Source organism: Strix uralensis, chromosome 3, assembly GCF_047716275.1.
Source record: "Strix uralensis isolate ZFMK-TIS-50842 chromosome 3, bStrUra1, whole genome shotgun sequence".
In the NCBI taxonomy this organism is placed as follows: Eukaryota; Metazoa; Chordata; class Aves; order Strigiformes; family Strigidae; genus Strix; species Strix uralensis.
The window spans coordinates 23,371,630-23,388,250 of NC_133974.1; the positions used below are offsets into that span (position 1 = coordinate 23,371,630).

At 42.1% G+C, this 16,621-nt stretch overlaps 1 protein-coding gene across 2 annotated transcripts; it reads left to right on the forward strand.

Annotated features, from left to right (window-relative positions):
- Window positions 1-5,266: 5,266 nt before the first annotated feature.
- CLN8 (CLN8 transmembrane ER and ERGIC protein) lies at window positions 5,267-12,376 on the forward strand. 2 transcript variants are annotated; one of them, XM_074861675.1, is made up of 3 exons: window positions 5,267-5,324; window positions 7,152-7,805; window positions 8,211-12,376. In XM_074861675.1, the coding sequence occupies exons 2-3, from the start codon at window positions 7,263-7,265 to the stop codon at window positions 8,523-8,525; spliced, it is 858 nt and encodes a 285-aa protein (XP_074717776.1). In that variant the 5' UTR covers window positions 5,267-5,324; window positions 7,152-7,262; the 3' UTR covers window positions 8,526-12,376. The 2 variants fall into 2 exon arrangements, with proteins under 2 accessions (XP_074717776.1, XP_074717774.1); XM_074861673.1 differs by lacking the exon at window positions 5,267-5,324 and adding an exon at window positions 5,634-5,791.
- Window positions 12,377-16,621: the final 4,245 nt, after the last annotated feature.

Here is a 16,621-nt window from a genome sequence, read left to right on the forward strand (position 1 = left end):
GCCCACCATTGCCAAACAGTATTTGTAAGGTCATCTCAGGTAGTTTTCATGGGAACTGTTTGAAGCTGTCTACAGATACAACTGAAAGATGGTCTGAGGAGGCAATCTGGGATGAAACCCTTGCTAGGGACCCACTGGCAAGCCAGTCACTGGCTGCTCTAACTTGACAAACATCATTTTTCCCTGCTGGTAAAGTCCCTAGTTTCTATTTAGGTGAGACTATCTGGAGCTAAATAAAACTCCAAAATGATAAGCATATATTCCATGAGACAGACACAGGATTTTCCTTTGATTCTTGAAGTGAGAAATTAGAAAGGACTAGAGATTCTGGGTATACCTGAAACACCAGTTAGACTAACCTTCACGACTACAGCTGTGAAGCAAGAGCCTAATACCAAGGCAGAATAACTTGTTCCAGTGAACACTGTTAAGACATGTAGATTGGTGAGGGAGGAATAAAAAGGTTCAACTGCGAACCCAAGCTTGTATCATCACCTCATGCTAGTTACCTGAAGCCAACCAGAAGCAACTGAGGAACTCACATCCAGAACTGGATACAGTCAGTATTATTCTTATTTATTATTCCTACGGGCTAAAAATGATGCTGGGCACTAGGAGGTGAAAATCCTCAGGGAGGAGACTAAAGAGGCATTGACTGGCCAGAGCTCTAAGAGAGTTAGATAGAAGAGGGAGGAAAAAAAAAAAAAAAAGATTAAATATATTTAAGCAGTGATTCAAGAGACATGTTTATGGTACATGGAACTTAAAGAGAAGCTTGAAAAATGGCAAGAGACTAAGAAGGCTTTGGAACGAGGTATGGACTTAAGTACACAAAGAAGGGTGAAGCAGCAATGTCTTATGCATTGCAGATTACTTTCAGGGCTAATGGGAGAGAGAAGTTGAGATTCAGAGCAATTCTTGAGAGAAATGGCTGGACCAAGCAGGAGAGACCTTGCGAGTGTCTTGTATCAAACCAGAAATAAATTAGAAGAAAAAATGGGTAGCATATCTTGCCTTGAATGGAAGTAAAATAAAGAAAAGGGAGGAAATACTGACAGCATAATTGCCCAAAGGCTGTACAGGTGAGGTCCAATTAAGCAGTGGACAGGGAATGGCCAGACGTCACAGGGTCAGCACAGGTATGATAAACATCCTCAGCAGTGTCTACACCCAATAAAGCTTTTTTAGTGAGACCGGGATATACAGCACTACTCAACAGCCACTGTATACCTCTAGCATTTTCATTAAATGTTCATAAAGTAAAGAGAAATGGGGGATAAACTTAAGAGGGACTGAGCAAAGACTCTCCCGTTTTTCTACATTGTTTGAATTATCTGGAAAGATTCAAGCAGGAAAAAGCAGCCAGTTTCATTGCTGCAATTTTTCCCACAATTGGTAGCTCAAAGTCTGGATGTTCAGCAAATCTGAATTTTTTAAAATTTTGAGAATACCAAGTGCTTCAAGGCAACTATTACTACTATCTGTTCTGGAACATAAGGAGTGATTAACTCATTTAAAACTGACCATAAGTGAAATAGAAAAAGAGTTTGTAGAAACTAGTGCTAGTCTCCAGGTACTAAGCAAAGCAAACCAGCCTGGGTAGATGAATGTTATGCAATGTAAAGACTTTCTGAATCCTTGGCACACACGAAAGCCTTGTAATACAGGTTTTATGAAAGAAGTCAAGTATACTTCCTATTAGTTGAGAGGAAAAATGCCTTAAACAGTCATGTTCAAAGTGCTCACTGGAATAACTGTAGTTTGCATGTAGGAATACTGCGTAAGTACTTGTTGGACAAGAATCAGGAGAACTTTGAGAGTATGTGTAAAACATTAACAAAGCGAGATTACGCATTTGGTATTACCACGATGTTCCTTCAGGCAGGCATGTAGTAAACCTCCCACAGACCTGAAGCAAAGCTCACACAATTAGTAGTAAAGCTCCCATAGACTTGAACTCAGACTGCAGATTAGTAGGTGGTAAAGGAGCAAATCTCAGTTTAAAAAAACAATTCAAGAAGCATGTCATTGAAAATATATGTTTACATGACAGGTCAGCACAACTTGTGTGTATATGCATGGATCTGTGTCTGTAAATGTGCAAGCTTTTCTCAAACTTTGAGAAGAGAGGGCTAAAATCTTTTGAGAAGTCAACGAGGTCTTGACTTTTAAAGTAGCAGTAGACTTTTCATCCTCTACTGGGAAGATTACCAGATCAGGTTTTATTTTTACTCATAGGACTTAGTTCAACATATAGTACCACTGGCTACAAGTTTTTGGTACTCTGGAACTAAAAAATGAATGAAAATAACCTAAGGCAGTAACCAGTTCCTTCATGTGTTACTCAGAGGATGAGAGAGTGCTGTAAAATGATCAGAGAATAGCCTCATCAGGCAAGATTCCTTCCAATCCCCATCCCTTCGCTGCTGATGTAGATTATTTCTGGCCACTTCACCATCATGCCATGTCTCCTGCAGAGAGAAATCTCCCCTCTGTTGCCATAGCAAAAGGCAGAATTCAGAGTGGCTTGTTCTGGACTTTTCTACTCCTACATGTCCAAGGCAAATCTTTACAGGCTAAACAGTTGTCTGCAATGGGTGATAATGGGATTGAAACTCGTTTATCAACCCACTCCTAAAACACATTGCTCAACTCTGTCAATGACAATAGAAGCACCAGTTGGCTATATTCTGTATTCCCACCACACACACACACAAGTACTCATACATGTCCTATAATAGTCATCCTGCAGCATCTTGCACAAACTGTAGGCTCCCTTCTCACTGAAGGTCTCACTGGTTGGCTTTGTGTCCTCCATACACATCGCCTAACCCTCTGCCTTTAAGGTGCTCTCACACCACTGAAAGGGTACTAGCCTGCCTCTGAAAGTAGAGGGAGCTGGAAAAGGACCTGGGATCTTGGCATTCTGAATTAGGGAATGAAGAAAAAAAAGGTGATAAAACTAAAGACATTTTTAACTATCATCAGCTATCTGTATATTCATAAATACAACAGAGAAGCTACTGATTCATCACTATGCAATATTTAATTATTAGTATGCTATCTGGAAGAACTTTGGACTGTGCCAACTATTTTTCTAGATGGTTCCTGGATATTGGGCATTGGGCATTGGTCCCATTTGAAGCAGGAGTCTAGTCAAAATTACCTTCTGAAGCCAACATTTCTATGGATATTTTGGGAGATAGTGTGTGCCAAAATCATATTCAATGAGCAGCTGTGATGTAGTCACCCTGTTTCAAAGTAAGAGGCAGCCCCCACATGGGAGGGTATATAGATGTAGCCATTGAGACAACAAAACGCAGATATTGTAAAGTGAAAAAAAATCATGTTCAGTTCTAGACTGCAGGCAAGCCCTACCAAAACAGTATAAAGAGGCTCTTAGCTACAAGGGGCAGATCATCCAGACTTGCAGGCAGGGCTCCCTGCCTGGAGGTGCTCTTTGCTCTTTCAGCTGTGGCATTCTGAAGATGCCAATAAAGTCTTCCAAAGTTGAGACAGTGCAAATAGTAGGGAAATTTGTATGGGGCATGCTGTAGCGCCTAGCCAGAATGGCTGTAAAAGGAAGAACTGAATATGACATAATATGGAAGATAAGCCTTTCTGCAAGAAGAACTATTCTGAAATACCTAAAGTGATCATAATTACTATAATGAGGCACCTATTAAAAAGTTGTCACTAAGTATGGTTGTACTATCAGTAGATTCAGAAAGTAACACTAAACTATTTCATCATGGCTACAGCTGGTAGTAATTAAAAATGTAATTTTGCTTGAGAAGTCAAGAAAGGCAGCGAAGACAAGGAAAACCTCCAAGAAAGACATCAGCCTGTAATCTTGTTTTTTACAGTACTATCACAGTTCCTCATATGTAAGTAAAAAAAATCTTCTGCCTTAAGGTGTTACAGTTTAAAGGAATTCTTTAAAGGAATTCTTTAAAGACAGCTATGGGAAAAATAAAATTAGGGGAAGCTAAAACACATGCTCTTGGTGCATTTATATTACTTGAGAGAGCAACTTCTTCCAACAATAGCTCACTCAGCTTTTGCTTGTTCAGCTTTCTTATCTTTTTCATGTTACCCAGGACAGGTCCAGCATCTGTTAGGGAACAGAGGTTATTAAATTAATATCCACCACGAGTTAGGAAACACTTCCCAAGTGACATCTCCTCCAGATCTTCTCCTTTGCACCTCTCAGGTCCTACCGCCCTTTTTACCCTTCAGAGGTAGTAAATGGCTCTGACCCAGAGCTTTGCAACAAATTTACTCTCACTTTTGTGCAAAGATGAATCCTTCTGTCTGCAAGACCAACTTGCCAGAGCATGTCATTAGAATGTGTCACTTGATCATGAGTGTGCTCTCTGCATGAAATAAGTATTTTGGCTGAAATTCCTCGCCCTGTATTTACTGCTGAGCCTGGGCCTCCTAGGCAGTGATGAAGTTACTGGCAGTGAGGTGGCAGGTGTGCTCCGGCGTGTGACTCATCTCAGTGGCACACAGGTAGTGTCTGGGTGTGTGGGCATGGCTTCAGCCAAACCCTGGCGTCCCTTGGGGCTGTCTGTAGAGGAGCTCAGAGGGAAGGTGTAATGGGTCACATCCAGAGCATTGAAAGGAGACAAAAGCAGTAGATTTTGTTCCCAGACTTTTCCTATAAACTGCAGGGCTGGCTGTCCGTATCTAAACAATGAAGGTGGCATATGAACGGATCTTCCTTTTCACAGAGCTCGGGGTGTCCATCAGGGACAGGGTTATCACATCAGCAATTAAAAGCAAGTGCACAAACCCCTCCTGCCCAGTTATCCTGCTACTGTGGCAGGATGCAGCTTTCCACAGGGAATGGCCGCACTTCCTCTCACCAGCTGCAAACCGAGCATGCGTCAGGCTTCCAGCTCTGATCTCCCAGCTCTGGTCTCTCACCACAAGTAGACCCAGTTAAGGGTTTTGGCTTTTCTAGGCCAATCTTCCACGTAGAAGAAGTTGTGGCTTGATTTTATTTATTTTTTTTTGTCACTATTTGGTGGAATCAGCCGGTCTGTTGTGGGACTGAGCTTTTCCCTGGCAAAACTCGCAGTCACTGCCAGTCCCTCTTGCGGAAGCCCCGCGGAATCCCGGGTGCGGGGCTGAAGCACGGCCGAGGAACCCTCCCAGTGGGGTTTAGTGACCTCCCCCGTGAGGCTCCCAAGATCCAGGCAGGCTGAATCACCGGGATGACAGCATCAATTTTCACAAGTATGGAGAGAATCATGTAGCAGAACTCTGTGACATCCATTTAATAATTTGCTGCCTTTAATGAAACTGGATAATTACAGGTAAAGGTACTGTCTATGGCATCACTGCTACTTCTTTTTTATTATTATTACTGTTGATATTATTAACTTTTCAGCGGTGGTGATGAGCCTGCTGTTCGGTGAAGAAAACCACCTTGTAAACAAGGCTCCGCTCTGGAGGGGCGGCGCGATGGCGATGGCCCGGGCGCGGTTCCGGAGGCCCCGCCGCTGCCTGCCGGGGCGGCTGCCGCCGCGCCTCCCCCGCCCAAGTGGTACCGCCGCGCCCTCCCCCCGCGGTGCTCGGTGGTTGGTGCCGGCGCATGCGCAGAGGGGCGTATGGCGGCTGCCCAGCTGAGGGCGGCTGCGGGGGCAACCGCGGTGGGTCGCGCTGGGCCGGGCCGGGCGCTCCCGGGAGGCCGGTTTGCCGTCCGGGGCAGTCCCGGAGCCGGGAGGGGCCGGCCCGCCATCGCGGGCAGCGCTGTAGATGAGGAGCGGCGGGTGTGAGCGAGGTTTGTGTGCCGGGGCCAGCCCCCCAGGTCTGTGTGAGGGGCTCGGGGGTGGCGGGGGGGACGGACGGGCTCGGGGGGTTGTTTCTGCCGGTGCTTGTGTGGAGGCAGAGGCGCTGTCTCGGCGCTGCTGGAGCCAGGACTTGCCGCAGTGGGTCGCGCTGTTCAGGACCTGTTCGTGCCATCAGATTAGTGTGTTTTACCCCCTTTTTCCCCCGGGAGACCTGGGGGGGAGGGACGCTGCTGGGACTCCACCTTCGAGTCGGTCTTGTCAGGTGTGGGGCCGTGGGCTGGGTGCAGGGCCCTCGGGTCGGGGCTGCCAGCCCACCCCCCGTCTTGGGGCAGGGGGGGAGCATCTGCGAGCAAAGGCCAGGGTGAGCAGGTCCCTGCGGGATCCGAGTTGTCGTGGTGGCATTTGCTGCGTGGTGAAGCAAGGTGGCAACATCTCACCAGGGGCTCTGTGCTCGGTGATCGCTGTGGCTTTTTCATCTGGCTCCCGCCAAACTCGCAAACGCGTTGTGGTTCTGAGCATTTACAGGCTGCCGTGGGTCTAGTGGTCATGCTGATATCACCGAAATCGTTCATAAAATGAGCTGGCATTCAAATATTTCAGTATTATTTGGCTTTTCCCTTCCCACAAATCTTTGTGTTTGAACTATGGTGTGTTCAGGAAGTTTCAGTTGAACTTGAGGCACTTACTGCTGGGCTGTTCAGTTAATTATGCTAATGTTGTTAATAACACATATTAATGTTGCTTGCCTGCATTCCATACTCTTCTTGCATTTTTAGAATATGTTTTCTGTTGGAAAGTGGTTTAATGTTCAGAAAGCTGATTGCAAAGTCTTGTTTTGAGATATGATTCTGAAGGCCCTTTTCTGTGTAAGTGGTCCCACTTACTGGACTAAATTTTTGTAGTTCTGTGTCCCAGATCTGTATCTGAGATTCTGAATTGCACTCAAAGCCATAGGAAGTGGTGGAAAATCAGTGAGGGAAAAGCAGGGAAGTAGGAGAAGAATGGAGTAGAATAACTGCACACTGCTGTTGAAATACAAGTTTCATAAGTAAGAAAACAGGATTTGCTTCTTGTATTTTCTCTTCCTCTTTCTTGCCTTCATACTTTGCCCTCTTCAGCTTTTGTTTCAGTGTGTTACTTTGTAAAAGTGCAGATTTTGCAGGCCAACTGTTAATCTTAAACACATTGCTTCAGTTTTTTCATCAGTCTGTCTACCTGTCTTTGGGATGACTGTGGCTAATGGCAGCATGACCAAAGTTATAACTGCAGTGGAAGTGAGTTCTCTGTGGTTTAGAAGCTATGTATATGGATGACTTAAAAATTCACTTAATTTTTTTCTCCTTGTTCCAGACAGAAGAGTTCGTGGTTTCTGGTTTGCATAACGGCAGAGGTGGAATAGACTATAGTGCGGGTGAGAAGCGTCAAGCCCCTTGCAAGGCTTTGCTCTGTAAAAACGAAGAAATGAGTCCTGCAAATGATGATGCAGTGTTTGGGACCATTTTTGACTGGGACTATCTCTTATGGGAAGTTCGTTTGACATTTATAGCTGCTGGGTTTTTAGTCTACTCGGGAGTATTTCTTCTGTCTCACTGGTTGTCTTCACGGATAAGTACCACTTACTGTGCCTTGTATGCAAAGGAGAAGGTGTTTTGGAATATGGCAGTCACACGTGGTGTGTTTGGACTTCAGAGTTGTGTTGCTGGTTTATGGGCCTTGCTCGTAGATCCTGTTTTTCATGCTGACAAAGTGTATTCACAGCAAAAATGGAGTTGGTTTAACTGTTTAATAGCTGCTGGATTTTTCTTGCTTGAAAATGTAGCTGTTCATATGTCCAATGTTATTTTTAGAACATTTGATGTGTTCTTGGTAGTTCATCACTTGCTTGCTTTTGGTGGCTTAGCTGGTCTAGTGATTAATGTGAAATCTGGACATTATCTGCCTTTGATGGGAATGTTGCTGGAGATGAGCACTCCCTCAACGTGCATTTCCTGGATGCTTCTAAAGGTAAGAACGTGATAATTTTCAAATTATATTTGTAACAGTTTTCATGCATCTCGCTTGCCCATAGGTAATCTGTGTGGTTTGTCTAGATAGCTTTTCGGCAAAACTGTTCATCTGACTGATATCCATGTTATTGTGATACCTGCTTTTGTCATGATGATATTTCTGTAGTCCTACATACAGGTTTCTGTGTGATGCTGTGTGCATGTGGATAGTGAGATAGTATAGATTCATTCTGAGTTTGGGATGCCATATGCATGTGGAATATCATAGCTCTACATTGGGAAAAATGCCTGAGAGTGTGTGTATGTGAAAACTGCATATTTGCACTAGTACTACAGATTGCTCAGTTCCTTATCTTGAAATGACAATCTAATTTCTGCATACTTTCTGTTCTTGTTTGTCTAGGCTGGCTGTGCTAACACCTTTTTCTGGAAGGCAAACCAGTGGGTGATGATCCACCTGTTTCACTGCCGCATGATTCTTACTTACCACATGTGGTGGGTGTGTATTTTCAATTGGAATTCTGTGGTGGAAAATTTGGGACTTCTTCATTTTATTGTTCTATTCTCCGGATTATTTGCCGTTACACTAATACTTAACCCATACTGGACATACAAAAAAACTCAGCAACTCCTCAGCCCAACTGACTGGAATTTTGAAAATAAAGCAACGGAAAATGGAAGATTAAATGGTGAAACACATCAAAAGAAGAGGATATAACACTGAAACAGCTGTGTCCTAGTAGGGCAGCGGAAGAATACAATGCAAATTAATTCTTTGCCTGTGAACTTGAAGCTTTTTCAAGAAGCTCATTAACACAGTGATTCCTTGCTGGTAATATTCTTTATGCACCAGAAGTATTTAAAGCATTGTTTGTTTTTCATATGTGCATATACATAAGGTCTTCAACCTCTTAGTTATAAATTACACCAACAATTTTGTCAGGTTGGACAGTTATTTCATGATTTAGTAGTGACATGCTCTCTAATGGCACCCTGTGTCCTAATGCTTCAGAGTGGCTTTACAGTAAATTTGTCTATTAAGCTCAGCTTGAATCAAGTTTAGCTTGAATCCTATTTCATATATGTTGGAGATACTGATACTGGAAATTATGTTGTTTATTAAGATCAATTATGACCCACGTGAGGTATGCATGGGTACCTAGTTCCTTTCTGCCATTAAATCATTCCAAGCGGCTGAATTGGTCAGTGGTAGAACGCAGTCATGGCTAGGTTTTGGGGTGGGTTTTTGTTTGGGTTTTTTTTTTTTTCTTTTTAAGTGCACTTGAGTAAGAGGAAGATAATTGTTTGAGTGTTCACTGTCAAAGTGAGTTGTAGTTTCCAGCTTGCTCTCAGTATGGGAGGAGTTTCTATCCACCACAAACGTGCATGTGAGGTTGCAGACATTTGTTACACTGGTGGTCTAGCTAGGTAATCATAGTGGTCCCTTCTGGACTTGAAATCATTGAAGTGCAAGCAGCAATGACAGAACGTTTGACTGTTTCGTCCTGGAAAAGATTGCTGGTTGATTAGTAAAATTATTTTCTTTGTAGGTCCCGCATGAGCGGTCATGCAGGTAGTTCCACTAGTGCTCCTGCTATGATTCCTCTTATTTTTGGAAATTCTCTTAGTTATAGAGGGTTTTAGAATCTGAGGTGACTCCTCTGTGGAGGAAAGCCTGTATCACCTCCTTTAGGAGTTCAGTTGTTCTTTTAGTATTTTTGTTTTACTTCAGAGAACATACAAAATGACGCTAACAATCCTTTGCACTTTATCTGCCACATCACTTTCCTTGAGCTAAGGAATAGGGTTGCTTTTTTTAAATAGGAACTTGACAAATTGTGGTGAACGTTCTCCTGCTATTAGTATTGGTCTGATGGTTCCTGGGTGAAATGTTGGACAGAGGGTGAAGGAATAAAGGTCGCGATAGAAGAGAGTGACGCCTAGTGGCAGAAGAATGGCAAAAGTATTAATTTTGGTGCACTGAACTAGTGGGATAAAAAGCTTGTCCTTTGGAACTTTGTTGTATAGTGTGACGACACTGCTACACAGATTTATTTTTCAAAGTGGGAAGACTGGGCAAGCGCAAGCTGTGAAGAATTTTAGGTCAAGGCATGTGTTAGAGGCTTTGTGTACTGACCTCTGGTGGAACATACTGTTTTAAATGTGTAAGGGAAGCACTGTTTGGTGTAAACAACCCCATTTTAATTAATTTTTGGTGAGAATGTCTTTGATTTTGTTCTGAGTGAAGGGAGGAAGCTAGTAGTCAGTTGCTCTGCTCCCTATTACACTTTGTGTGAGCACAGAGTTAGAGAGATGCTGTATGAGGGAAACCTACTACTGTTAGGTCACAAATGTATAGCCAGATCTTGTTGATATGATGAAGTGGTGAATATCTGAAATTGTGCGTTCAAAACAAGGCTCAGAGGGTCATGGTAGTTTTACACAGCAACCCTATCTGTTATCCTGCTGATGTTCAATAGAGAAAATCTAGATTTTCTGCTACCTTCTTATTTTGAAGCAGACCAGTGTGAAGTTGCAGTGTGTTGGCAGTGTCACCTGTCTGGACATCATTTTATAGAAAAAAGGATTCTCTACAGCTTGAAATTATGTACCTCTCCTGAGAGGTTGTGTGTGGGAGAGTAATGTTAAAAGTACTTTAGAAGAAAACAGAGGGATGAATTCCTCAGAAACAGAATCCAGATATGTGATCCAAATGCATATCTTGTAGAATCTAAATGTCACTTGCAGGAGTTCCAGGGGGGAAGGCAGAGGATAAGTCACCTGCTATCAAAATGATGGTGTGTTCTATGCCGCTTAAAACTTAAAGGTTTGGTTTCAATAAAATGAGGTAATTGGTATAAAAATCCCAGCAATAGATTTCTGAAGAATCCTAACAAAAAATGGAAGCATCAGAAGAAAAATAAGTTTGTGCCAAGTGTGTAATTCTTATAGTGACTGGCTAAAGAAGGTGAAATTTCTATGTGCTAAAATAAAAGAATATGGAGGGTTGGGGTTAGTAATGAATTTGGGACTGAAAAAAGAGGTTAGGTGTGCTCCAAGCAGACAGATGGATAGTTATGTCAGTGGCACCAGACTTCTAAAGTTTAATATTTTGTATTATTAATTTGTCTAATGTTATTAAATGGATTTAAAGTCTTTCATTAAAAGTATTTTTTTTATCATAATAAGGCAATCTTTTTTGTATAAATCTTAGCGTGAGTTTTTTCACGTGAAGACTGTTATTGAAAATCTTCTGCATGTCTTAACTATGTAATGAATAATACTGAACAGCACCTGTTAACTTAAGCACTGCTAGACCTCCTAGAACAAGAGAGCAATGCAATAAAGCCAGTAACAGCACTCATTTTATTTCTGTTAGTTTGAGGGGTGAGAGGATTTTACAGTCCATCTAGAAATATAACAGGACATAAAAATACAGACAACCTTTCTTCTTCATCTTGATGGCCTAGAGTTGGAGTTACCAGTTCTATTACACAGAGCCTCTTTTTTTATACCAGAGTGTTTTCTTCACTGTCTTTTGGCTGCTCCCATCAAGAGGATTGTGGACGACTGTCTCATTGCTCTGAAACAAGACTGAAAATGCTCTCTTAACTGAGGGTTTTGCTATCTAATTACGCTCATAACTAAGTGATGCTTTTCAACCTGAAGGTATACTAGCCATAGTTTGTTTATAAATTTTGTTAATGTGAAACTAATCCCAGTCCTGTTGGGCCTCTCTTATAAGGCCTGATCTGCAATCCAATGTAGAAAAATTCATGGTCAGCTTCAGTAGTGGCTGGATCAGGTCACAGGGTGTGCTGCTGCTGTGATTTGGACAACTCTTGCATAATATGTTTTCAAGTGAATTTTTTGTTTGCCTGGATGACTATTAGAGACTTCATCCTGCTTGTTGGTCAAGATTATTCAAGGAGTGCTTTTTGTGTCATCCTTCTGGCTAAAACTTTTTTTAAAAAAATAAATCCAAACCAAACAACAAACTATGATGGGTGTGTTTGGGGTTTGTTTTGGGGTTTGGGTTTTTTTTTGGCGGGGGGAGATGTGTTTTAAAGAAAAATGTGTGATCTAAGACACTCTGGCCAGGCATCTGTTTTTTACTGTCTTCATACATCATTCCTAAATCACAGTTCGTGTTTGCCTCCATTTGTGTACCGTCTTATGTTTTTTTCCAAAAGCTGTCATGGTTTTCCCTCCCACTCACCAATTTTTCTACAATATTTACTCTTACTTGCGGTACTGGTCATGACCTTGCAACAGTCACATTACCGTGATGTCTTTGTCTAATAGTTTTCAGCTTGTACTGTTGGGCCCTTCTTCCACTAAATACTCATGTCCAAATCTTTCAGGTTTTTTTTGCTTTTTCCTGATAACAGTGATTAAATATTGATGTCATGTGCAGTTATAAGACACCTTTCTTAAGCTCAGGGAGACTGCCACTTAAAGTGAATTTAGAAGTGTTAAGCAAATTCAAGTCTGCTCTTGTACAATATAATGTTTGTTGAATAGTACAGTATCTTTATAATGTGTACATAAATAAAAGTATTTAATTGAGTAATTGTCTACTGTTTCATTTACTGATGAAAATGCCTATTTTTTAATTGCTATTTGTAGCTCAAACAATTTTTGCAGTGGATGCACTAAAAAGATGACTTGTTTATTTTGAAACATTCTGTTAAACTTGACAAAGGTAATGTCATATCCATGGAAATGGCTATAAAACCTTGTAAACTAATGGCTCTTCACCAACACTTAATATATTATTAACATGAGCATGTTTAGTTACATGACTAAAACACTAGCAGCTGGGCTATATGTAAGTACATATTAAAAACTGTTAAAAAACATCACTTAGAAATGGCCCTTCTGACTTGTGTATTTGAAGTGTGTGGTCTATTTTTGCATTGGGTTCTAACTGTGAAGACACTTTGTTTGGTACTACATGACACCTCATAGTTTAGTATGAGCCACCTTAAATTTAAAAAAAAAAAACAAAAACCAAAACCCAGAAAAACTCACAAAACTTGTCTCACTGCTAAATAATAAAATACAGTTCTAAGCATTAAACCTGTGTGTCTTGTGTGGTGCTTTACAGGAATGAATTCCTGATGCTTTTCAGCATTAGTGAGTTAAAGGAAAATATCATCATTACAGGTATTTTAATTATTCTTGTAAGAATGCACTGTGTAAGCAACTGGCTGGCATAATTTTGCTAGCTGCCTCAAGTCCCCAAAATTAATTGAAGCAAAAGTAAAATGTTCATGTATAAAGCTCCACTAACTGGAATGTGCGTGGGTACAGATGGATGAGAAGAATAATGCATAATAGTAATCGTATGAATAAAGTCCTCTTTTCTGTAAGTGATCTGTAGAAGGAATTTAAATGTTACTAATGTTTTGCTATTCAGATGTTTTCTATTAATAGGTAAATATATTTTACTCAGTAGTTCCTACCATATTCCCAGAAAAGTATTAGAGCACACTTATCCTGACAGTATTATTTAGCAGTTACAATCTTTTGATCTTGTGCCATGGCACTGGTATTTAAGTTGATAATTTAGAACAAAAAAAAAAGTGATGGTCATTAATTAAGTAAATTATGCCTGTTGTTCTAGTTGTCAGCCCCCAGATGGGTTTCCAGTGTTGGAAGGGACATTGCATGCTCTGGAACTGATTGACTAACAAGCGTGTTCTGCTAGTGGTAGCGTCACAGGGCAGAAACAAGTGTTCTTGCAGCACACTGTGCCTTTCTGTTTTCCGCAAGTAAAACAGTGCTGAGAGAGGTGGAATGGCAAAGAGAATGATGTAGCAAGTGTGCAGTGACTAAGCGTTCAAGGTGGTAGACAGGCCTAGCTTGAAAGGAAAGGAGCGGGGCCTGCTCTCATGTCCCCTGGGAAGAAGAAGGTGAGGAAATTGGCTGTGCCATCGCTTGCTGCTGTCTCTGTGTGTGCGTGTTTGTTCTGATGAGTCAGCTAGGGTCACTTCTGAGTCCTTACGGATATGACCTGAGCAGAGAGAGTGGAAATTTAATACTAGCTTTATCAGATAAAGGATGCATTACTTCTGGTCTGAAATATTTATTTCCTCATGTGACTCTCTTTTTAGCTGCCTCTGCTCTTTTGAATGCTTAGTTCACATTAGAGTGCCGTATAAGCTGACACTTTTCACCAATATGTTCTCTGACGTTTACTGTAAAGGCTTGTGAGGATGTGCCTTGTTTTAGTGCTGATAATTGATTGTGGCAGCTCCAGCTACTCACTCAGCCTGACTTTTATATTGCTATCGCTATATAGGTCTGCAACTTCCCTCTCCTGCTTTGCTACTTCTGCTGCCAAAGGCGCTTTGCCATGTGAACGCTGCATTTTGTCACCAGAGCTGTGCTCGCTGAAGTTTAAGCATGGGGCTTGCACCGAGCTGGGGAAAAATACCTGAGAAAGGACTGGTTTTGTAGAAGGTAGAGGGCTGAATTTCCTACCTTTCTGGACCATGCAGTTCTGCTGTCAGGATCTGCTAAGAGTAAATCAAGGCGATAACTACAAAACCTTGAAAAACAAAGCCATGCAGGCAAACTACAAAAGTACAGAGAAGTGGTTTGCAGAGTAGATATGGAGCATCTAACAAGAGCTTGATCATCTTACCTTGTGGGTCAGGAAGAAAGTGTATCCTGGAAAGCAGCAGTAGCCTTGCTTAGGAGTCGACACTGGTTGAGGATAAGTGTGAGGACCTATTTTAGGACATCAACGTTCCCAAGCAATGTATCACCCAAGGCTGATGGACCCTACAGTGTATTCTAATTTATAGTGATTTATTCTTGTATTTTCATTGCATTTTTATCTTACATAATTATTTTTTTACCCCTGGAGGCTCTTTTGCGTATTCATGAGTACAAATCAATCTTCTATTTTCCTAGCCGTCCTAATAATTTTTATTTGCAATTTTTCCCACTTGAATTCCTTTTTCTTAAATGTTCGCGGCTTAGTACATAGTATTTCATATAAAGTCTTCTCAGTACCTCGTGTTACACTACTTCCTTTCTGCCGATGGACACGGCTCAGCTTCAGCTGAAGGTTGCATTGGTCTTTCACAGTTGCAAGACCTTAGTGCTTCATGGTCCTCCTATGGCAGTGAATTCATTCAAGTTTTTCCCTTTCTCAGCTTCAGAATGAAGCAGAGCCATCAGAGCACAACAAAATAACCAAAAGTAGGAATTTTGTGTTATAGAAATAACTTGTACGTATTACTGTATGGTGTGCAGGTGCCCTTGCGCTGGCAGCGGGGCTGCAGAGTGGCCTCTGTGAGGAGCGGACGGAGCTGCCCCGTGCCGGACACAGCCGGTTCCAGCCGGCTCCAACCCACCCACAGCAGGGCACGGCTGAGCCCCCCGGCCAAGGGGGTGGTGCCTCAGGGAAAGCATATTGAGGAAAGGGCAAAACCACCAAACATGCAGAGAAGGAGGGGAAAAAAGAGTGAGAAACAATTGTGTGAACCCCAGAGTGAGAGCAGAAGGAGGGGGAGGAGGTGCTCCAGGCGCTGGAACAGAGCCTGTGGAGGAGCCCACACAGCAGCAGGTTTATCCTGAAGGACTGCAGCCTGTGGGAAGGACCCATACTAGAGCTGGGGAGAAATGTGATGAGGGAGCAGCAAAGAGGAGCTGTTACTGACTAACCACAACCCCTCTTCCCCATCCCACCATGCCTCTTGGGCTGAGGAGGCAGAGGAGTTGGGAATGAAGGAGTGAAGTTGAGCCTGGGAAGAAGCGGGGTGAGGGGGAAGGTGATTTTACTTTTGTTTCTCACCATCCTACTGGCAATAAATTAAATTTCCCTGAGTCGAGTCTGTTTGACCCATGACAGTAGTTGCTGAGTGATCTCCTTCTCTTCATTTTGACCCACGAGCTTTTCATCTTATTTTCTCCCCTTGTCCTGGTGAGAGGGAGTAAGAGAGCACCTGGGTGGGGGTCTGGCTGCTGGCCAAAGCCAACCCACCACAATAAGTTAGGGCAGCAGCTCTAGTCTCTCTCTCATGTGCCACCCATGACAACAAGTTGTTCGTGTAACACAAGGAGTCTGGTGCTGAGAAATATTAAAATTTAGGAAAATTTGTACCTGGTCTGTCTGAATTGGCAGTCTGAGAATTTGACTTGCAAAGACTCCTCGTAAGCAGAGAGTTTTTAAAGGTGTTCATGAGAGAAGTTCTAGTGCTGGTAAAACATCACAGTATTATAAAACTCAGTTGTCAGGTTAACCTGTACTGATATGCTCAGAATTGACAAACTGTTTCCCAGTAGGGGTGCTTCAGGGAGACGTGGAAGACAGTCCAGCAGTAGGCATCATATCAGAATGTGAATGAGCAATTCTTTTATAAAGCCAAATGTTATTTTGATGTGATAGTCTGAATTTAAGAAAGCTGTGTGGTTTGCCTTTTAAAAAATTATTTTTACGTGTCTATAAAAAATTTAAAAAGTATTGTCACTCAACCTTGTTTGGTAAAGGAAGTAGAGGGAACCTGTAACTTTACAAGGCTCCAGCATGAGTTCTGCAGATGCTCAAGTTAAGTAAGGCCATTGGATGTCCTGGCTTTGAGTGTTTTCTGAAGCATTATAGTAAACAGATGACATACTGTCTTTTCAGGGGACACAGTGGAGAACAACAGGAGAAACTATTTCTGAGTTTCCAGTGGATGAAAACTCCCTAAGAGAAAGTGCCGGCTACATCAGCTTGTAAATAGAAGGAAGAAACTGAGAAAATCAGGCTTCACTGGAGAATTTGGTGATCTAAGTTTTAGTTACCTTGTTCAGATT